We start from the raw sequence: 22,234 nt of genomic DNA, 5'->3' as shown, positions 1-22,234 counted from the left end.
CCCAAATGAGGAAACGATTCAAATGTAACTTGAACACTTCAGGGTTCACACTTCAATGTTTATTTTTAGCTGCTTTTATATTGATTTCAATAACATACATTTTGTTAATTGAATGCATAAAAATATAATTAAATGATACGTTTCTAATTCTATACGCTTTAGAGACAATCACATTTACAGAAATGGATTTGTATGTTACATTTTGGATTGCCAACTACATTCCTGCACTGTCTGGTAAAAAACAATAATTTAACTAGAAAAACAATAATGAACTACACATCAATTTGGTTCGCGGACTTATTTCTGCAGTCGTCGGGTGGCTTTGCGGATGGGTCGACTCTCCGACGGTGGGGCGAACATGTTTCCGGCGTTCGCCTGTTGGGCCGGACTGCCGCCGCCGCCAAAGCTGAAGGCTCCTGCCGGATTGCTGGCTGCCGGCGCAGGTGCTGGACTTCCAAAGACATTGGGCGCCGGATTGCCGCCCACGCCACCAAAGGTGAACGGCTTCGCTGTGTTCATGCCCTGGTTGCTGGGCGGCGAGGCGATGCCGCCTGCAGCTGCTCCGCCAAAGGAGAAGGGAGCGTTGCCGGCTGTCGTGCTGCTGGCGGTGCTCTTAGCCCCGCCGAACGGGAAGACTCCTCCCGGCTTCGGTTGGTTTTCGGTGGCAGCCACCGCATTGGCGAACAGGTTGCCGCCCATGGGTGAGGCGCTGGGAGCGGGAGCTGCCGAGCCTCCTCCAAAGGCAAACGGTTTGTTTTGATTGGGTGCGGCCGCTGGTGGCGCTGCAGGTGCTCCGAATCCTCCAAAGCTGGGTGCCGGAGTAGGAGCTGCTGATTGGGTGCTCGGATTGTTACTTGAAAAACTAAAGCTTGGCTTAACCACTCCGGTGTTGGGGCTTCCGAAGATATTTGTGGCCGCAGGCGCTTCCTTCTTGCTTGGTGTGGCAAAAGAGAAGCCACCTGGCGATGCTGCTCCTGCCTGGTTGCCGGTGTTTCCGCCGAAGTTAAAAGTCGTCTTGCTGGTGCTGGCGGGACTGCCAAACATATTTGTTCCACTCGCTTCAGCGGTATTCTTTGATGCCGCTGCGGCAAACGAGAATCCTCCAGAAGCTGGCGACGCCGATGGTGCAGACGCCTGCTGGGCACCTCCAAATCCAAATGGTTTGGTGGCTGCCACTGGAGGGGCTGCAGACGCGGCCTGTTGGGCTGATCCATTGCCAAACATGGGTGTGGCAGGCTTCTGCTGTGCTGAGCCGAATCCAAAGACGTTGCTTGCCGGTGTGGGTGCTGCAGATGATGCCGATGGTGTTGAGCTGCCAAAGGCAGGTGGTGCACTCTTTTCCGCGCCGCCAAAGTTAAACAACGAACTCGGCTTGGCTGCCGAGTTGTTGTCTGCTGCTCCTGCTCCTGCTCCTCCTCCTCCAAATGCAAATATTGATTTGTTGTCCTTATTTCCACTGCTTCCTGTTGCTGCTGCTGCTGATGCTCCTCCAAAGGCAAAGGGCGTGGTTGTAGCTGCATTCTGACCAAACAGATTGTTTGCGGTATTAGTTGTAGTAGGTTCTGTTGTCTTCGATGTGGCTGATCCTCCAAAGGCAAAGAGATTCGTGGGCGCTGGGGCTCCGCCTGCCACGGTTGTGGTAGCTCCAAAACCGAATGGCTTCACAGGCTCGGCAGCTGTGGTTGCTGCGGCATCTCCTGATGGTTTGAAGGCGCTTCCAAAGCTGTTGTCCTGACTACCGAAGATACCAGGCTTAGTTGGCTCGGCCTTGGTTGCCGCAGGTTGACTGAAAACCCCGCCAAAAGAGTTGGCGCCCGACTGCGATTGACTGCCAAACGATTGTGTTAATGCTGCTCCAGCTGGTTGAGTGGTGCTACTGCCAAAGCTGAAAACAGCCGGTTTGGCAGCAGGTGCTTCATTTCCACTGCTTGCCGGAGTCCCTGAGCTTGCATTGCCCGACTGTCCAAAGGCAAATATTGGTTTGCTTTCCGTTGAGTTCAGCGCATTGCTGGTGGTCGATGGTCCTGTTCCGAATGGTGATATTATTCCTGTGGCTGGGTTGTTCATTGTGGCCGGTCCTGTTGGTCCTGCTGAAATCGGCTTGCCAAAGCTAATGGATGACGTCGTCGATGTCGTCGTTGGTATGGCCGCTCCAAAAGTAGTTGTAGTTGTGGCCGCTCCAAAAGTAGTTGTAGTTGTGGCCGCTCCAAAAGTAGTTGTAGTTGTGACCGCTCCAAAAGTATTTGTAGTTGTGGCCGGCGTTCCTGAGTTTGTTGAATTGGCTTTTGTTGTTGCGGGGCTGTCTATTTTGAATCCAGATGCGACGCCTACTGTTGGTCCATTGGCAGACGGTTGTCCAAATGAGAACATTGGCTTTGTTGTGGTGGCACTAGTGCTTGGGGTAGTAGTAACAGTAGTGCTGGCATTTCCAAATGAGAGTGTGGGTGCAGCGGAGGATTTCGGTGTGCCAAAAGTAATCAATGGTTGAGTTGATGCTGCAGGCGCCAAAGAATTAGCTGGTAATTCGGGCTTGGCCGGGATTCCTGCTGGTGCGGCCGCATCTTTCTCGGTGGTCTTTGGCGCTGCTGCTGGCTCCGGTGAAGCAGTCGTCGCCGTCTGGCCAAACACAAGTTTAGGCAGTGGGTTGGTGGCACTTGTGGTTGTCGTTTCCGCTGGCTTTATCACCTGGTTACTTAGTATTACCGGCTTGCTGGCCGCCGAAGTATTCATGGTCGCGGTGGAGGTTGTGGTCGTGGTGGTTGTAGCTGTAGTCACTGGCGGCGCAATTGTAGGTTTTATGGGCGTTGGCAGATCCACAGGAGATGGCGCTAGAGCGTCTAGTTCGTCCGGCTCACCCTGGTACAGTTCACCCTTCAATCCGCTGAGCATTATGGCCAGTTTGGTCTTGTGCGTGCGCTCCACACTGGAATTTTTAACGCCCAGCATGGAGTTCTGCTGCTTGGGCTTTACAAAATTAATGCCCGCGTATTCCCCAGCATCCACATCCGGACTGTTCAGATCTTGTCGCGGCTGTTTCGTTTTTGTTTGAGACTGCCGCGCATTGAATAGCGTAAGCTTGGGTTTCTCCGTCGCAGGCGGAACTTCTGCTGATCTCTGATCTGCTGGAGGTGCTGAAATTGTCCGCGCAGGAGGCACTGCCGACACAGAGGGAACGGGCATGCTCGACGCCTTGCTGACCGATTCTGCGATCACTTTACGCTGAATTTTGGCCACATTCTCGCCGGGGGAGTTGTCCGGTGAGCTCCCACTGGCCGTGGACTCACATTTGCTGCGCTGAAAGCTCTCCCGCATGTCGAACAGCTTCCGCTTGTTGCTGTGCCGCCGACTGGAGCTCAGCGAGGATGCAATGTCGTTGTTGTAGTTGCAGTTCGGCCGCTTGGCCAGCTGCTCCGGCGACTGGGTGGGCGATATGCTGCCATTGGAGAGCATATGCTGCATTGAAGGTGGAGCAGGCACCAGCGATGTCGAATGATGCCTGAGAGGAACCGATACAGTGAGTTCGCGTTGTCTCTTAAAAGACTGATTTTGCGGCTGCTGCTGCTGCAGCTGGGTGAGCTGTTGTTGGTGACGGTTGTGGTCCACAAAGTCCACACCTCGATGGCAACTCCTTTTCGTAAAGTCGTGAGGCGAGGACGCGTCCTGAAAGCAAGCGAAGCCTAAGCTTGTGTCCTTTCGAGAGGATAGATGTTGAGGGCTTAAACTTACACCACTGTTGATGCGCTTCCGCGAAATCTCCTTGAGCTCCTCCAGCACGCTCCTGGTTGGTTCACTTTCGTGCTGCGGATGCGGCGGATGCAGGATGGGTCGATTCTCCCGCGACAGCTGCTCCTGCTCGCTGACCTTGTGCACCACTCCCGCCAGAGAGTTGGACCGCAAGAGGCTGGGCAGAGTGTTGCCGGAATAGAAGCTCCGCTCCGGTGGTGCAATTTGGGTCATGGAAAGCGCCGGCACCTTCGATTTGTAGGGCAGCGGGGTGGCGGGAGCCCTGCGCGGCTGCGTCAGTGGATTGTAAAGATTGCTGGCGGACATGCTGCGCTGCAGGCCACTGCGTCCGCCCAGGCTGCTCTCATGGTAGGCCACTATCCGGGAGGCCAGTCCACTGCTGTGCACATCGACAAAGGTTCTGTAAGATCAATAATTTTTTGAAAGGGTCGAAATTTAAATCAATAATTGGGAAGCTATTATATATTTTATCACAACTCGACATGCAATTATATATTTTATCACAACTCTTCAAGCAATCAGATCTTACGATGTTTGTGCCCTGGTGCAATTTGGAAACTAAACCACGTACCTGGGATCCAACTGGCTGAGGTTCAGTTTTTGTCGCGATATGCTGCTGGGCGATGTGGCCGTGTGGTTCATCAATGACCTTTCCGGGGTGCGGGTGCCATTGAGCGTGGTGTTCGCCCCCTTGGGACTCAGTCCCCTCAAGAAACTGGCGGGCGAGTGGCGATTGCCCCTGAACAAAGGAAAACACCTGTGATTAGTAATCGAGTTCAATTGAGAACGACAGGTGGGCACTCACATTAGCGACGCGTCAATCCGCGTGGAATCCGCCATGGGCGACATGCTGCTCAAGTTAAAGCGACGACGCTCCATGCTGCCGAAGGTCAGCAACCGGTTTTTTTCACAGTGCAATTGGGAAGGTGTGGAACACTTGCGGGGGGCGGTTTAGCTTCGTCCAAGTATCGCCTAAAATACTTATAATTTTCCTCGAAACCACCTTTTTTAATTTAAATTAAATCTTAAGCGGAATACAATGTCAAATTTAGATGAAATTTCAGCGGTGTGACCGTAGCTGAAGCGCCAAAATATACCAATATCTGGCACTCTATAGCGAAATATTTCAACGCGTTTTAAATTTAATTATTTAAAACTAAACAATAATGCGGACTCTTCTATACCCCGCTAAGATATATTGTTACAATTTCATTAAATATTTTAATATTTAACGAACTAAAACTGTACAGCCTTGCCGTACTACTAAAAAGAAAGTGGAGGCGGTAAGTGCTGCCACCTCGGATTTTTTTTGGCAGAGCCCTGTTATCGATTATATTCGCAATGAGTGGCGCCAGATATCGTAATCAAAAAGTGAAATTTACTCCCAAATTAAAAGAATTGAGAAGGTTTGTTTTAAAGAACTAATATAAAGCATAATTTTCAGAAAAATTATTTTTCATTCTGTGCTTTCGAGTCCGTTGTTTTTCACCCTTAAACTGTGAAACTTGGACCGCAGGTGGGCCTTAAGATGAGTGTTGCGCTGGAAAGTTTGCTCACAGATAGTACAGCTAAAATGGAAATTTACTTAGTTTTGAATCGCCGAAAAATATTAATTATACTCACGAAAAGGCCCGCACACCTGTATGAATCAATTCGTGCCGTTTGCGTCCGGAAGCCGAGCTGAAGCTTTTGTCGCATAGGTTACAGCTGTAAGGCTTGGCATTAGTGTGAACTCTGGAAATAAATATTCTTTATTAGTAGTCCAAAACATCAATAGCAATTTTAGAAAAGTTTATCAGAAATCTTTTTGCTTAAAATTGTTTTGAAATTTTTGTGTGTAAGTTTTTCTGATCAACAGTTCTCAGAAATTTACCAAACCAATTTAAGTCGAAGATCTTAAATAATAATAATAACAATAATAATACTTATTTAATAGTATGAATTGGTTGATTAATACTGAATAATTTAAGTCGATAATATACTACTGCTATACTACTTTCTTCAGATAAGTTTAAATAAAATTAAATTAATACCAACGAATGAAAAATATGTAAGTATCACCTACCTTTCGTGGATGACGCGGGTGGTGCTGTTGTGGAAGGACTTGGTGCAGTATCGGCAGGCGTAGGGCTTCTCGCCCTGGTGCACGATCCGCTGGTGCAGTGACATGAGGTGCTCGGTGTAGAACTGCTTACCGCATTCCTGGCAGGCGAAGTTCTTCATGCCCGTGTGCCGCAGCATGTGCAGCTTGAAGTTGCTCTGGTCGGTGAAATGGCGGCCGCATTGCTCGCAGACGCAGTCCCGCTTCCGCTGCTGCCGCTTTCGCTCCACGATCTGCTCCTCGGTCAAGTTTTTCCACGTGACGTACTGTTTCTTTCTTTTGGGCTTCGAGGTCGTCGTCTCCGAGGAGCAACTACTAGCTCTGGGGCGACCTTGCGCCCGCTTTGCCGAGGGCGGTGGTGAATCTGGAGAGGATCCATTACTCTCATCCTCACCTTCATTGTAATAGGCACCCTTTACTTCCTCCACGAGCTCCTTGCTCTCTGTTGTTGTGCTTTCGTCATCGTCGTAAATTGACTCAAACTCCTTCTGCACACTGGAGACAAGGGAGTCGGCATCTTGGGACACCTCTTCGCCCACTTCGACGTTATACGCCTCCGCATCTGCGTCTACATCTTGAAACTCTTCAAAGAACTCGTCGACTTTTTCGATAGTATTGTCCAAAGGTAAGCCAAACCCTTTGACCTCAGCCTCCTCCTTGATATCTACAACCACTTCGGCTTCCTCAAGGTCTGTCCCAAACATTTCCTGTTCAGGATTTCTGAGTCGCCGGACCAAGTCCTCCTGCGTTTGGATGCACCTTTCCCGGAACACAATAGCCTGATTTAAGTCGAGCAGGCAGCATGCGCATATGCAGCTGGGCAGCTCCGGATCATCATGCAACTACAATTACAGCGGATATTTTAATAAAATTCAGAGAAAATAAGCATTTTTGATCTTACCATGGCGCCAGATACAAGATTTACGTTTTGCAGCAACGTAGCGTTTTCTATGTGAAAGAGATTCTTGGCTTTTGAGTTATAGATGACGCCTCCGCAGGTCCTGCATTGAAGCGTCATTTCGTTTATGGAAAATATTTGAGTTTATTTCGAATATAAACAATGGAATTGTTTGGTAAACGCATCAGCTACATGTATATGAAACAGCTGTTTAGTGGTCGGCGATAACGATAACGATAACGATAACTGTGGCAATGACATGTGTAGTATAGGGGTATTAAGCTGTGGAAGCTGTCAGAAAACTTAAAAACGGTAAAATAACAAAATGTTTAAAAATGAGCTTATATTTGTTAATAAATTAAGTGCAATTATAAAAGAGTAAAATAAATATATCACCCCTTGTCAACAATTTAAAACCACGCGCATGTTTTCATCAATTGTGTCACCCTAACTATTCCGCACCTAAACACTATTTGCCAAAAAAAGTAAACAAACATTTTATTTGTATTTAAAAATAGCAAAAATCCAGGATGCGAATCATAAATTGCCGCATTTGCTCTAAAACGGAAGCACCAATTAACGTATTTGACCCGGCAAATGGTCACCTGGTTCGTCAAATTCATTCAATTACAGGAGTCGAGGTAAGGACTAAAAATACTTCCTTCAACTATGCACTTAACTTTGCTATTTTTGGTTCCCAGCTAATTTGCAAAAAAGAAATATCCAGCCACTTGTGTATGGTTTGCTTGGGCGATCTGGAGACAGCCATTAAATTTCGCCAGCGCTGCATCATTTCCGAGAAACAGAATCTGGAGAGGACTGAGTCCACCAGAAAAGATGACCCAAAAAAAGAACCCACCAGGCATGAAGACATTGATGATAACCAAATCGAGCTTGCATTAGATGAATCCATTTTGATTCCCGAAATCAAAGAGCTTCCACAGACTGCTGGACAAATCAAAGCACCAATGAGCTCGAAGCACCCAACTCGAAATCGTAGAACTGGTCCATATACCTGCGAAGAGTGCGGAAAAATCATTAACAACAAGACGAACTTTCAAGAGCACAAACTTAGGCACACAGGCATCAAGGATTTTCATTGTCCTTTTGGGTAGAGATTTATCAATAAGCTTTTATATTCTATAGAATGCTTAAGGCTGCTATTCTATTTAGGGATTGCGGAAGGAGCTTTGCCACTCGGAAGGAGCTGACTCGCCACAACCGTATCCATACGGGCGAAAAGCCCTACGTCTGCCTGTACTGTCCACGTCGGTTCTCCGACACGAGTGCTCGCCAGGAGCACCACCGGCGCCATCGGAACGAGCGACGCTTTGAGTGCGACATCTGCGAATTGACTTTTGTAAGCTCCGGATGTCTGGGCAAGCACAAGATGACCCATGCCGCCGAACGGAAGCACTAGTGGGCATTTCGATTTGGGCCAAATCTACATGTTTTTTTTTACATATTCCAACACCTTTTGATTTTACAGTTGCTACGTTTGTCAGAAGCACTTCCAGCGGATCTCCCAACTGATGCTTCACTTCTCCAGCACCGTTCACAAGGAAAAAGCCCAGAGTCTATTATAATAGCGTAGCTAGTCATTATTTTGTAGCCCCCTTTATACTACCTATTCGTAAGAACCTATATGAGTTTAAAACCTAATCTTAACAAAAATATTCCGAGTCTTTTGAGAAGATAAAACTTCAAGTATACACATACTTAATCCAGTGCCATTATTAATCCATTGTTGTATGGCATTTATTGATGTTAAAAACAGTCGATTTTTTGTCAAACTTTAGCTTCCAACAAAAGTAAAAACTGCATAAAGAAATATATTTTCGAACACAACTGAATCCTTCCATGACATTTATTGGTGTTTAATCGAGAAATTAAAAAAAAAATAATTACAAAAAAATATTAATATAATGTACTGCTTTTAAATGCGTATTTATTGCCAACCCAAATCCATTAAACACATATAAATCTTATATTTTTTCTGAAAACAATTAAAAAATATATAATATGAAATAATAGCTTATATTATGTACTGCCTTTAAATGTGTTTTTTAACAGAAGTAAATTTTTTAAAAATGTACTAATAAAACACGGTAAACCTTTTACAGAAATTGATTTATTGCTTAACCAAAAACAATGCTATATGGCTTTTATTGATGTTAAAAACAAATATTTAATCTTTAAAATTTGTCAATTTACATATTTTAATAAAAATATATGTGCTCTTAAAAATGTTTTTTTTTTTGCCCAATTTGTGTACAATTACAAATTATATTAGAGTCTTACAGATAACGTTTCAAACCAGAAAGATAATTTGTTACACATCCTGGTCGGACCATTTGTACTCTTTTTATTTATACAATATATATTTATAATTAAATTATCTATAAAAATGTTAATTGCAAGTTTTAGGACTAGTAGATCTCTGAGTGCCGCATCGGTTCGTTATTCTGGTGGTTCCTAACAGTCTGTTGGTGGGTCATCGTGCCGATATGCTGCTCCAGCTGGTGCTTGCGGGAGAAGGTCTTATTGCACGGCCGGCATCTAAAAATGCAACGAACTTTAGATTAAGCAGGCTTGAACAAATTCGTGAGTAAGCTACAGGAAGGGTTTCTCTCCCGTGTGGGTAAGCATATGGTTCTTTAGCACATTGGAGTAGGAGAATGACTTTCCGCAGGTGGAGCAGGTAAAAGGCCTCTCATTCGTGTGGGTTCTGGAAGATAATTCAGTTAGCAATGGACTTATTTCGGGGAAATGGACGTCTTACCTCTCATGGCGTATATTAGAGCTGCGGTCAGCAAATGAACGGTTGCAGTATTTACATGTAAAGGGCTTTTCGCCCGTGTGCACTCGAATGTGGCGATTAAGCTCGGATGGGCCTGCAAATGTTTTGCCGCAGATTCTGTGAGGGAATATCAATTACATTATTATTATTAAATCAGATTTGTTGCATTTTTATAGCAGAGTTCTGTACGAGAGCATTCAAGTTACAATTTCTCAATAAGTATACAAACATGTATTCATTTTTAAAACCCTTTGAATGCATTCATGCAAAACCCTACCGAATACCCACTCGCATTCAAATGGCTTTTCGGCCATATGGCGACGCATATGAATGTTTAGCGCCGCCCGCTTGGAGTAGATATTGCCGCAAATCTCGCACATGATGTTTGTGGAGGACTCCTCGGGCGAGGACTTGCAGCTCGATTGCACTGATGGGCGCTCCTGGCTGAGACTGCGTGCATGTCCGGAGCCAGATCCGCGTGGTCGTCCACGACCACGTTTACTCATCCGAGACTTCCGCACCTTGGGTTTGCGGCAGTGCTCAGTGGGCTCGTAGTCGCTATCGGTGCTGTTCGGCACCAGCAGGTCGTTCTCGTCCAGTTCGTCCACCACATTGTTGATGTCATAAGGCTGAGTGATCTCCGCAACGCCGTCCTCCAGTCGCTCCTCCATCATGTTCTCCATCTCGATGTCCTCCTCGACGCCATCGATGAAGTCGTTGGCCGACTCGTAGATGTACTCGATGTGGTCCGCCACTATGTGTGGCACCTCGTCCGTTGGCTCCGACTTCATCTCTGCCTGGAGAGAGGAATAGTTTATAGTTTAATGCGGGAGCTTTGGGTGGCCCTAGAGGGATGCACCTTGACAACATTGGTGGCAAACGTCCGCTCGCTCTCCTGGCACAGCTCCCGGAACTTGTGGGCGCTTGTCAGCCGCTCCACGCAGCTGTAGCACAGCATGCTCGGAATGTTCTGCAGCGGCACCAGCTGGAAAATCAGAGCGGGATTAGCCGCAGAGTTCGGGTCACAGGTGCACCTTCCACCACATGTACCTTTATGCTGCCCACTTCCTCAATCTTGCGCACCAGCTCCCGGCACTGGGCATCGTCGTCGTCGAACAGTGGCGCCATCGCCTCCGAGTTGATGTCCTCTGTCAAGCAGATCCTGCACAGCATGTACTCGGGCATGATTTTGCTTGTCCTGGCCGTCCGTATGTCTGCAAATCAGTGAAATAAACAAGCGTCTTGAAACTTTTCCCAGGGTTGTCAAAAGTGTCAAAGGCTGCACAGTTATCGAATTCTTATCGACGTAAGACATTTTTAAAGAACACCGCATTGAAATGCAAAAGTATTCGGACAACCAAACATAAATTTAATTTAAGTTCGTATACATTATAAATATTACATAATTATATTAATTATTACATTCATTAAATAGTATTTGCTTACATTTGTTTTATACAGCAATAAAAATGGTTAAAAAATTAATTCCTAATAATAAAAGTCTGATCGATAGTTTAAAGCAATCGATATTGTGGATACTAATATCGCGTACTTGACAACCCTAATTTTTTCAATGCCCAGCTCTGGCATTTGAATCGGAATTTGACGGATACCAAGGAGGAATTTCTGAAACAAACAAAACAATGGAAATCAGCATTAAGTGGAGCATGTGCCGCACTTGCACCGCCAAGAAAGGCTTAATGCTGCAGTCCCTCTTTAAGTCCGAGGCCCACAAGCAGTTGCTCTTATATGCAGGCATAGTTGTGGGTTCATGACAATTTCAGATTATTTTTGTGTTTAATAAATATGTGTGATACTCATTGCCAGGTGGAGCCGGATGATGGATTGCCAGATCAGATTTGCTCGGATTGTATGGACAGGCTGGAGGACGTAGATCGATTCCTGCGCGAATGCAAAAGGTCCGACGAGCACCTGAGAAGTTTAGTCCGCCAAACCATGTCCTCGGCAGCGGCTTTTCAGACCATTGAAAATAAGGATCCGCCTGTTGGTCAGAGAAAGCGTGCCAGAAAGCAGAACATTTCAGAGAGACTCATGGAAGAGAAGCCCCTAGTCATCAAGACTGACGAAAGTCAGGAAAGCCAGGAAACGAAAGCCAAATCAGTGGAATCTGTACCCACAAAAAAACACCCATCCCCGGAGGAGGCAGGACACTTCGTTTACGTTTTAAACGTCAATACGGATAGAGAGAAACCCACAATCCCGGAAGACTACACCATCAGTGGTTCAGTCAAGGACAGCATAGATGACAATGACTTGGAAAGCTCATCGCAGGACGAAACCGTCGTTATAGACAGCATGCAGGAGACCAGTGAGGAGTCCCAGAAATCAGAGCAAGCCCCAGAATACAATGTTGATCTAGGTGTGGTCTGTGTGCCTGACAAGTATAGATGCAGGATATGCCACAATTCATACGCATATCTCTCACAGCTCAAAGTACACATGACATTTCACCGTAATGAGAAGGGCCACGAGTGCGAGTATGTATCCAAAAAAAAAAATCTATAAAATCAGGATTTTATAAATTGTTTGCTTTAGGGTTTGCCGAAAGACATTCAGAGCGGCATGCAACCTGAAAACTCATATGCGAACACACACCGGTGAAAAGCCCTATAAATGTTCATATTGTACTCGCCGATTTACTGATTGCAGCACTCATCGCAAACACGAACGGTATGGTACCATACTCAACCTGATCATTTTTACCATTAAAACACACAAATTGCAACGTGTGCAAAGCTTTTTACTTGTGGCCAATTTATTTCTAACAAATTTTCCTCTGCTTTAATTTGCTCTAATAGTAATAGTTAAAAAAAAAACCTAAGCTCTTCAAACTATAACTATTTTTAATATGTACTCATTTTGATATCCTTCTTTCTAGCACGCACACGAATGAAAGACCTTATGCTTGCAACATTTGCGGAAAAACCTTTTCACTTTCCACCTCCCGCAAGGCCCACTACCTCCTGCACAGTGCTGATAAGCCCCACAAGTGCCTCACTTGCGACAAGGCTTTTCGCCTGAAACACCAGCTCACGGCGCACGAGAAGACGAATGCGCACTATCTAGGTGTGACGTCAGTTATCGAAGACAGCGACATGATGGAATAGCTAAAAAATAAAAATCTATGAAAAGCCTGTCTGTTTTGTAGCCTGAAATACTTGTAGCTAACTTAAATTAGAAAGTAGTGGCAGAGCATTAGCTCTGCGTGAAGTCCGTGGAGTTGGGTATGGAGCTCTCCAATTTGTTGCGGTGGGTGAGGGTCTGCAAATGAGCCTTCAATTGATGCAGCAGGGTGAATGACTTGGAGCATATGTCACAGCTGAAGGACGGAAATCATTAGCTATTTGAATATAGGTAACTCGGGGAGTATTCCTTCTTACTTGTAGTTTTTCTCGCCGGAGTGCACCAGGAGGTGATTCTTGAGGATGGCCGTGTGTGTGAAGGTCTTGCCGCACTCCTGACAGGCGTAAGGACGAGTATTTGTGTGTACCCGCTCATGGCGAACCCTTTCGCTCCGGTCATAGAAGTGGCGGTCGCAGTACATACATTTGTAAGGGCGAACGCCCGTATGACGACGAATGTGGGCTCGCAGCTCGCCCATTTGTCGAAAGGCTTTGTTGCAGATTCTGAAATAAAAACACATATATATTTTCTCAACGGAAATCAAATAGAAAACTTATACACTTTCGACCTACTCGCATTGGTGTGGTTTATATTCCGAATGTGTCATCAAATGAGCTGTGAACATGGATTTCTTGTAAAAGACGTTGCCACACAGATTGCACACTAATTTGTCCTCTATCTTTGACTTGGTCGCCTTTCCCTGTGCGCTGATCTCCTTCCGCTTGAACTTAAGTTCGCTGTCCGGCTTGCGGGGCCTTCCCAGTTTGCGGAACCGTCCTGAATTGCGTGGGTCCTCTTTTGGGCTGGGATCCGGAGAAGGTGAGGTTGAAATAAAATCATCTTCGTGGAGTTCTTCGTAGTCGACCTCATAGTACTCCTCGTTTAGAAGGGAAGAATCCTCTACAAGCTCATCCTTATCTTCAATGGTTTCTTCCATTTCTGGATTATTAACGTATGCGTCCAGGTGGGAAATCAACATTTGTTCAGAACTGTCCTTAACGGTCTCATTTTCCTCTTCGATTTGTCCGTCCATAATGTACCCGTTGACGTCGAGCACTTCCTGTACGTGATCCTCCAGTTGTTGCTCCTCCTCTGTCGTTTGGCTGATCTCCTCCTGGTAATTGTTTTCAGGGCCCGAATTCAGCTGCAGTTTTTCGTACAGATACTCCATGTACTCGCCATCGCTGGCTTGAAGCAAATCCTCCGGTCTCTCCGAATCAGGAAAACTTGTTTCCCAGTACACCTGTGAGTTCAGGCACATCTGACGGAAGTTGCACCACATTTGAACGAATTCGGTACAGCTGTGGCAGGCCTTGGCTGGCATCTTGGCAGATTGACGAACCTGCAGGTAATTGGAGTGGTAAAGCGTGACATATAACTAATTTTGATGTTCTTCTCACCTTTATGCCGCAGCAGAACTCAACCTTCTCGTTCAGCGGGTCATCGTTTTCAGCCTCCTCGTCAAACAGAGCACTCATTGTCTGCTCCTCAGAATCGCCTAGGCAAATCCGACACTTCATCAACACCTTTGGGGAGCTGGTGATATTCATCCTGGCCAGAAATTGGATGCAAGTCGGCAGTTAGCCAATATTTTTAAAATCAAATTGGCAGTAAACAAAACAACAAATCTAACATTATATTAATCTGTGTGACCGTAACTAATGTGTGAAAATATACCAGTAGAGATTAATAGAAAATACCGGTTTTTTAACTGTTATTTTTCCAGTTTTATACAAATTAAAAATACTTTAAATAAATAAACAGAATTTCTTATTTAAGTCAATCTATAGCTTGATAATATTTTTGAACTCAAATTATTTGTACAAACAAATTGACAGATCGTGTTATTTACTAAGAATCTAATTATGTTAACGATCATTACTTATAAACAATTTTTTATTCTAGATCTAACAAAAAACAAAAAAACTCTAAGAGGAAAGTAAAAAAATGGATATGATACAAAATGGATATATGATATATTGTACAATAATAATTAGCAACGGAGATTTTCGGAATTAAATATGTAAAGTCCCCTATAAGTACTTTCCTGCTCCGGCCCTGCCGCTGTGGCATTTTTTAGGTCTTTTTTTCTGAGCAGACGGTGTGGCCTAGCGGCTCAGTGACGGCCACACTTATTTCGCCTTTCGAACTGAACGAACGTGCCGCGGCATCTGCTCTTGGACTCTTATTCTCCGTTTTGTGTGCATTTCCCACTTGCATTTTGTGTGTTTCACGTCATCGCGTGTGTGCCAGTTTTATTTAATTGTTATCAAGCGTCAAATTACGGCTAAACAGCAGGATGATCTCCAACTTTGATTGTACCGATAATCAGGCCAGCAGCAAGTAAGTAAATCCGAGCAGTTACCGGCATTTTTTTAAATAATCCGAGTGTGTGTGTGTAGGCGTTTGCACTCGTATTGGTTAGGATTTGCAGATTTCCAGTAACAACGCTTAGTGCCGTTCTTAGGCTCTCTTATTTATTTTTCTTATCGTTCCGTTGCTTTTTTGTGTGCTTCCTCCATTAACTCTATCCCCCATTTCCGTTCCGAATTCCTTCTCCGCTTTCGCCTCCCAATTTGCACTATGCGCGTATTGATCTTTTAATGGGTTAACTGTTCTTTTGGATCGGAGAGTTTTCCTATTCGATTTGAGGTTGTTACTCCATCTCCCTTTTTGTCATGGACTCGTCAGAAAACGCCCTTAACAACCGATATTTGATATATGTGTAACCCCCGCTGTTAAAAGGACTTTATTTCAGCTGCAACTGGGGAAAATTTACCATTTTTAGCAGTTAGTACATGCATAAGCATACATATGTATGATTGTGTGCGTTTGTGCTTTGGTGCACAGTGGTGGTTCTAGTTAAGTGCACACTGCAATGTCAGCAAGTGTGCTAGTTTTCCTTCCCCCACCCCCCACCCTCAATAGCATATATCACCCGATGGACATCTCGAACCCTAACCCACCCCGCACCACTGTCGCTTTTATGACTGCAACCAAAGTGGCGCTTGTTTTTGTGTCTTCGTTCTCTGTGCCAGTTTTCAAATTGGTCATCACTCCATTATAGAGCTACCAGCTGGGGAAAATAGCTGAAGTAGACGAAAATCGGATAGAAAACTGTACAGAGCTCACTCGAAACTTTGGACCTATTAAAATATCATTAACCGTTTAGTGAATTAAGTTTAATATAAACAAATTTGTTTAACACTGCGATATTCTAGGTGGTCGTATTTGTAGTTTTCTCTACAAACATATTAATAATCCAATTTCTACAATATTAAGATTATGTTACGATCAATAAAGAGTTTATTACATGGCGATATACAAAAATATTCGTGTTTATCTTGTAAATAAACACTCTTTTCTAAATCGTCTAGTACATAAAAACTGTTATAGTCTGTAAACTTAAACAATTAAAAGGCCATATAAATTATATTTCTCTATGCCCATATAAATAAATATATTCCTTTTCTAATTATATAGACAAACAAAAAACGAGCTTATAGATAAATTTTTGAATTGAATTTGGTCAAAATGAACTGGCTGATTTAAATCAATATTGATTAAAAATAGTTTGGGAATTTGTAGTACCAGAACCCTAAAAATTGTTAACTATTTATAATCCTTAAATTCCATTAAACAGGCCGATTCCGTAGCTATTTTTGAACACATATGGTCTTAAAAATAGCACCAGCTTTCCCGTTCTTGACCTTTGCTGATGTTCCGGGTTCCATGAGTAAAGAAGCTAAACAAGAAAATACTGCTCCAAATCGCCTCCTTGAGTCACATTAAAATCTCCCAGCAGCTGTTTCGGTTCGCACTTATCATCATAATACGGGTAATTGCCGCGATAGATGATGAGTAATTGCAATTGAAATCGATGGCGTTCTCGTTTCTTCTTCGCCTGCCTGCCACAGTGGTGGCCAGTGATTAAGGGCATACTCCTGCCCACCGGCCTCCCAAATTGTAGTTTTCCCGGTATATCCCATGTCCACGAAATGGGGGATACTTTCTGCCCCAATATCGTCACGTGCCATACTCGGTGCTTAACTATATTTAACTATAGTCACGCGATCTGCGAGTATGCCTGTGTATCTGGCCAAGTAGCCACTGCAGCGAAGTTTGAGGCTGAGTGGCAAGTGCATTGAACTCTGGACACATTGCATGTTCGACTGCTGCCGCTGTTGTTGTTAGACTCGCCGTAAAACTAAATGTCGATTTTGATTGCCTAGTCGCGACTAGTTGGCCAGCAGTGGGTTTGGGTTTGGACCTGGGCGCAGCCCTAGAATGAGTCAATGGGTCTAATTCCCGGCATAACCTCCAGAGAAAGCCGCACAGCCGGAGAATGCAGCCAGTCAGCCGCACCCAAAATGCAGACAGACGGGCCCACATTAATCCAGCATAGGAACAGTGCTAGATCTACACTTAAAAAAAAGTTCTTTGTCGAATAATGGTCGACATTTTTGGATGATATTAGAAGCTGATATGATAAGCTTACAGGCCCCCAAAACAAACTGCCTTAATAGTTTATTTTCGGAGCTATGTGTATATCTTATATATTTTGCAAATAAATCGACATTTTACCTAGTTTATTTAAAATGAAAACATGAAATTAAAATATAACAGGACGATTTTCAATGTGTATTGCCAAAGGAGGAGTTTTAGAGTTTTAGTTTGTCACTGACGCATGCAACCCACGATAAGCAACCCCGACGGAGGCCATAGTAGGACATATCTGTCATGTGGTCCGTCCTCCGTCCTCGGTATCTGCCACAGTTCCATTCCCCTGACACTTTCCAAATGCATTTACTTTTGATGTTGGTCAGGGTGGGCCTGGCAGATAAATTGTTTTTTGTGTAAATTAGGGAAGCCCTAGCGAGTCACGTTTCCTGTGAGCGGGGGATCTTCATTCTTTAGCCGTGAGTCATGTTCAAAAAACAACCCAATTGATAAATGATAAATGGTGTGGGCCACAATAGTAAGAACTTAAGCCATCAACTAACTAACTTTTTGTTTGCTCTTTCTTATTTGCAGGTAAGTCCATGTTAACATCACTGCTTTGTCCTTATTTGGTTGTAGTTCCAGTACATAAACCCCATTGAACTGGGTGCCGTACAAGCGGATCCCAAGGCTGTCTGCGGGGCCAATGCTAAACGCTCCACTGAGCAGACAGCTGCTTTTCTTTGTGTCTTCTATCTGCGCCAAGGAAGTCGAGTCATTGAGTGACAATTTCGGCAACATTTCCTCTATAATTGGGCACACAAAGCCAGACACTCGCGCTCACTTTCGGTAATTGTTGTTAAGTAATAACGCGTCTCTTGTTGGCTTGGACCATTGGCCGCCTTATAAGGCCGGCCGTTTGGATTACCCGTTTTGCATAGCTATCTGCATCAGCTTGCCATTTTCAGAACGATCTGTTTGCGTCGAGTCTGCCTTCTGGCTGTTATTGTACATGGGCGATTACCATTATGGTTTTGCTCTACGCCCTCTGTTTGTCTATACAGGGGCGGTCACAAATATAGCAAGGCAAATAAACACAACTAGTTCGTGGTAAAAGTGATTTACAAATAATGCTTCAGTTACCAGCGCTATTACTGTGAAGCCTATAACGATAATTGATCGATTTTTTAAAGTTTTAAAATAAAAAAGGCTTTGAAAAACAGTTAATTAATTGAAAATCATCGAGATTGTTCAATGTAAAACCGTTTCTCCTCAATGCTTTTCCATCACGCAAGAGTTCTTACCAAGTAACAAGAAAAATATAATTTTAATGCGAAGAAATCTTCCGGGTGTGAAATTAAGAACCTTGCTGAGCGCAAGTTCAATTAGCTACGCTATTATTCCGACCGCAAGTGTAAATGCCTCAGCTTCCCCAACTCCCTTTGGTTATGAATTTATTGCTGAACCGCTGCCTTGGATCCAGAGACGCGGATCCCTGACTCAGCAGCGCCGCTGATGGAAAACCTTTCAGCCAATTTTCTCTCCAGCCTCGCTCTTTGTTGCAATTTGCTGTTTCGCCAGCTGGCCCGACTCGGGTTAAATGAATTGCTCCCACACAGAGCCTCGGATCCGATGTATTTATAATTTGTGCATATTTGCATTGTGGGCCGCCTCTGCCCGTATCCACAATCATCGGCAGGCTTCACACGTTCCACGGCGATTTCTTTGTGGGACTCGAACAGGGTGTGTTATTCCTTTGTTGCAGCCAGACGAGTCGCTCGCCTGGCTGTGAATCACTGATGAGTGCGTCGCCTGCTCCTGGGCTGCTCAATTATGCGATTAACCCGCTACCACCTGCATGCCGATGCCGATGCCTATACCAATGAAGGCACAAACAGAAAACGCAAAACTGCCCTTGTCGGCTGACTTTTGGACCTTGAAATCAGACAGACGGCGACAGACCCTCGCCGCCACCCCCATTGCGAAAAGGAAATCCCCCAAGGATTAAAAGCGAGGCAATTGAGGCAAGGATTCGCAAGGGTTGCTGATGTCGCTGCATTTGCAAGTGCAATGGCTGAGGGCCTCGGGCGGATCTGGAGCAGGAGCTGACTGGGATTGGGATTTGTGAAAGTGAATTTGTTACTCCACTTTTCGGCGGCAGGGGTTTCCGTGCCACTGCAACCACCACCAGGTATAGAACCCTCTCTGAGGGTTGGTTTCAGCATTGCAATGCCCCGGGATTTTGCACAAATTAAATCAATTTCAGTTTAAGCATGTTCTTTGAATAATGGGAGGGGTATTAAAACCTCTCAGACAGCCGGGGATCAAGGATCCTCTTCTGGGCACTAGAACTTTCTCTGTAAGAAATTTGGAATGTTGTGTTTAAAGCCAGTGTTTTAATATTATAAAGCTTTTACGATCACATTTATATATTCAAAGATTCTTTTGTCTCTCGAAACTTCTCGAGGGACTGACACACCCCAGACGAAAATTTATTCGCTGATTTCTGCAGATCTTTTGGCAATGAATTAAATTACGCTTAATTGGTCAGGCCATAACTCCCATAACACAGGCCCAGTTGCATAGAGATTATTTAAAGATCTTTCGCCAAGAAGAAACTGGAAATGAGAAATGCGATCCAACGAGTCAATGGCCACAATCTGGGTTATTCCATGCAAATTGTTTTTTGTTCCGACAACGCCCCTCGCGAAACGATCTTCGCCTGGCGATAAGTCAAAGTTGACTTCTTTAGCCAGTCCACTATTCACAAAATTATATCAGCTACAGTGTTTAATCCTTATAAGGATTTTGTAATATTTTTAAATACCTATATAAAGTAGTTAACAAAAAGGAGGTAAAGGAAATGGTTTTAATAAATAAAAAGTAGTTAATATTATGTATGCAAGTCTTCACATGAGTTATTTTGACATGCAATTTTTTTGACATGAAACTGTGTCTCAGCAGCCAATTAGTTCTAATTTAGCGATCACCCACTGTCTTGAGTATGCACATATATGTTTGTTTGCATACATGGTGCATAAATGTTTGTTCCATATTGTTTAAAAGCTGAGATATGTATAGCGTGCGTTCGTTTCTGGGAGGAGGCGGTGCCAGATCATTGGCACAGCTGCTGTTTAGATAGCGAGACTTGCAGTGGGGAGCGATCCAAGTTTAAGCCAAGTCCATTGACTGTAGATGATGATTATTATGAGGATGACAAGAGAAGTTTGTGTTTGTGCGGCTTGCCCCGAAAGTTCGTTCACTCTTGACACTCTGACTGAAATGGAGAAGCCGAGATTCGCATGCAAACAGTGAGCGGAGAACAGCCCCCGATGGCCTCTGACAGCTCATCCTCATCCCATCGCAGGCTCCTCCCCGTTTTGTGCCGCGTCATTTGTGCCAAGTGGTCCCCGAGATGATGGAGCACCATCGAAGGAGATGCGTTGGCTTCCTCAAATCGCTGCCAAGGGATCAGCGATCAGTGATCCGCAGTTCGCAGCTAGGTCGTCTGTCGATTCCGATTCCAGAAACAATCTGCAAAACAGGTTCTCGAGTCCAGCCCATCGACGCTTTCTTCCGTTCCGCTAAATTCTTTTGTCGCTCTGGGAGAATCGCACGAGAACCGGCTGTGTGGCAGGTGCCCCACTTCTGCTTCTCTCCCCCTTATCGGAAATTAATTCCTGGAACTATTTTCCAAGCAAGCGTTGGTTGAAAAACAAAAGCAATCGAAATGCGGGCCTTTATGGGGCATCTTCATCAGGGGGCGAAAAACCCTTCGATATGATGAGTTTATCAGTCCTAAGCCCAAAATCAGACAATTGTTTGTTTTGGAACCCCTATGTGTTTGTGATTTACAAACTGAGTTCGGGTTTCCTTGATTATTATTGTTGTCGTCTTGCCCATAAACCCAAGCGGATGTAAGCAAAGTGAGCCGATAGCAGCCGGTCAAGATAACAGATGCATATGGAAATGGGTAAATACACACAAACCAGTTCATTTATTGACGCAGCATGCAGGCAGCCCAGGGGTTAAGGGTCGAATTAGGGGCAATAAATTATGATAAGAAATAAACAAGTGGCTTCTTTAAATTATAAAAACATTTCGTTGATTTGAATTTTTTTTTAAAAATAGATTTATTGCTTTATAAACATCAACAAATTTAACTTTGAAATAATGTTTATGGATCTCCTCACTGGCGCCATCTTAACGGGAGATTTTGTAGACTCGAATTGGTGGCGCCACTGTTTCTAAGATCTGGCAGCCCGATTCATAGTACATAGCATAAGCGCTAGGTGTCGCTTTGGAGCTATCTTGGGTAAAATACATGTAAAATGTAATTTTTAAGTAAATAAGTTTATCAGAATGTCTATGAAGACAAAGATTTTTTTTTTAATATATTAATTTAATTACAATTTTAAAAATCAAAAAGTTTATACATTTTTTGTTTCCCTTTTCAAAATGAAAATAATGAAAACAAATGGTCTACTTGGCATTAGTCATATAGATAGCCTTTTAGGTAAAGGTTCAAAGGAAACGCCATCAAAGTCAACCAAAGAAGTCACCAATTTGAGGTTCCTTATTTGATTTGTTTTCTGAATTGCGAAAATGACTGTTGCAATTTATGTGCAATTGGGGAATATCGATGTCGGACTTTGGAGCCATGATCTATCGTTAAGTGCGTTCGCAGGTGCTGGCGTGGTGCGAATTTGATTGATTGATTGATGATTGGAAATGATTGACTGAGCGGTGAGGTGAATTTGCATTTTGCACATTTTGTTAGCCGAAAAGGAATGTCTGTCCCAGTTGCTAGATGGGGAAGCCACCAGAGATGATCGATTGTGCCTGATATGCAGTCCAAACACTTCGAGAAAGAGTGATTTTGAAACCATATATTTAACTTTTTAGGGATTATACATTTAATGGATAAATTGGCATTTCGCCCAATATTGATCATTAAAAAGTGTAAATTTTTTACGAATAAATAATTTCTTTTAAAAATAGTTGCTCCTTCTAAATTTATATCAATTTATCAAGTAGAACATACCAATATTTATATTTTAGGTAGTTTTAAGTAATTTTAAGAACGATTAAGTTCGTTAAAATACTT

The 22,234-nt window shown here is 44.1% G+C and overlaps 7 protein-coding genes across 11 annotated transcripts in view; 3 read left to right on the top strand and 4 right to left on the bottom strand.

Annotated features, from left to right (window-relative positions):
- Nucleotides 1-23: 23 nt before the first annotated feature.
- LOC108140507 (mucin-19) lies at nt 24-4,835 on the bottom strand. The gene is made up of 4 exons (XM_017263290.2): nt 4,550-4,835; nt 4,316-4,483; nt 3,727-4,144; nt 24-3,660 (listed from the first exon to the last, which is right to left on the bottom strand). Exons 1-4 carry the CDS (start codon nt 4,621-4,623, stop codon nt 298-300), a joined length of 4,023 nt encoding a protein of 1,340 aa, XP_017118779.1. The 5' UTR covers nt 4,624-4,835; the 3' UTR covers nt 24-297.
- Nucleotides 4,836-5,163: 328 nt separating this feature from the next.
- LOC108140686 (transcription factor Ouib) lies at nt 5,164-6,954 on the bottom strand. Its single transcript, XM_017263635.2, has 4 exons — nt 6,747-6,954; nt 5,810-6,687; nt 5,368-5,478; nt 5,164-5,312 (listed from the first exon to the last, which is right to left on the bottom strand). Exons 1-4 carry the CDS (start codon nt 6,861-6,863, stop codon nt 5,201-5,203), a joined length of 1,218 nt encoding a protein of 405 aa, XP_017119124.1. The 5' UTR covers nt 6,864-6,954; the 3' UTR covers nt 5,164-5,200.
- Nucleotides 6,955-6,987: 33 nt separating this feature from the next.
- Nucleotides 6,988-8,596, top strand: LOC108140359 (zinc finger protein 8). The gene is made up of 5 exons (XM_017263054.2): nt 6,988-7,055; nt 7,262-7,384; nt 7,445-7,854; nt 7,917-8,162; nt 8,233-8,596. The coding sequence occupies exons 2-5, from the start codon at nt 7,274-7,276 to the stop codon at nt 8,327-8,329; spliced, it is 864 nt and encodes a 287-aa protein (XP_017118543.2). The 5' UTR covers nt 6,988-7,055; nt 7,262-7,273; the 3' UTR covers nt 8,330-8,596.
- A 414-nt stretch (nt 8,597-9,010) lies between these two features.
- On the bottom strand, nt 9,011-10,817 carry LOC108140687 (zinc finger protein 12). The gene is made up of 6 exons (XM_017263636.2): nt 10,594-10,817; nt 10,403-10,528; nt 9,832-10,340; nt 9,526-9,660; nt 9,361-9,471; nt 9,011-9,302 (listed from the first exon to the last, which is right to left on the bottom strand). Exons 1-6 carry the CDS (start codon nt 10,726-10,728, stop codon nt 9,173-9,175), a joined length of 1,146 nt encoding a protein of 381 aa, XP_017119125.1. The 5' UTR covers nt 10,729-10,817; the 3' UTR covers nt 9,011-9,172.
- A 300-nt stretch (nt 10,818-11,117) lies between these two features.
- LOC121467572 (zinc finger protein 624) lies at nt 11,118-12,698 on the top strand. Its single transcript, XM_041709282.1, has 4 exons — nt 11,118-11,306; nt 11,371-12,041; nt 12,100-12,234; nt 12,443-12,698. The coding sequence occupies exons 1-4, from the start codon at nt 11,187-11,189 to the stop codon at nt 12,669-12,671; spliced, it is 1,155 nt and encodes a 384-aa protein (XP_041565216.1). The 5' UTR covers nt 11,118-11,186; the 3' UTR covers nt 12,672-12,698.
- On the bottom strand, nt 12,582-14,336 carry LOC108140685 (zinc finger and SCAN domain-containing protein 12). 2 transcript variants are annotated; one of them, XM_017263634.2, is made up of 5 exons: nt 14,088-14,336; nt 13,260-14,029; nt 12,945-13,190; nt 12,734-12,883; nt 12,582-12,671 (listed from the first exon to the last, which is right to left on the bottom strand). In XM_017263634.2, exons 1-4 carry the CDS (start codon nt 14,235-14,237, stop codon nt 12,760-12,762), a joined length of 1,290 nt encoding a protein of 429 aa, XP_017119123.1. In that variant the 5' UTR covers nt 14,238-14,336; the 3' UTR covers nt 12,582-12,671; nt 12,734-12,759. The 2 variants fall into 2 exon arrangements, with proteins under 2 accessions (XP_017119123.1, XP_017119122.1); XM_017263633.2 differs by having other exon boundaries at nt 12,597-12,883.
- Nucleotides 14,337-14,821: 485 nt separating this feature from the next.
- Nucleotides 14,822-22,234, top strand: part of LOC108140588 (microtubule-associated protein Jupiter) — a 30,724-nt gene continuing 23,311 nt past the window's right edge. For all 4 annotated transcript variants that reach the window (XM_017263480.2, XM_041709210.1, XM_017263476.2 and 1 more), the window contains exon 1: nt 14,822-15,030. In XM_017263480.2, coding sequence (XP_017118969.1) covers nt 14,987-15,030 — 44 coding nt within the window. In that variant the 5' untranslated portion in view covers nt 14,822-14,986. The remainder of the gene's footprint in view (nt 15,031-22,234) is intronic.

Source organism: Drosophila elegans, unplaced genomic scaffold, assembly GCF_018152505.1.
Source record: "Drosophila elegans isolate 14027-0461.03 unplaced genomic scaffold, ASM1815250v1 contig_476, whole genome shotgun sequence".
In the NCBI taxonomy this organism is placed as follows: Eukaryota; Metazoa; Arthropoda; class Insecta; order Diptera; family Drosophilidae; genus Drosophila; species Drosophila elegans.
Note: the sequence above shows the minus strand (reverse complement) of the source record. Positions and strands in the feature narration are given on the sequence as shown.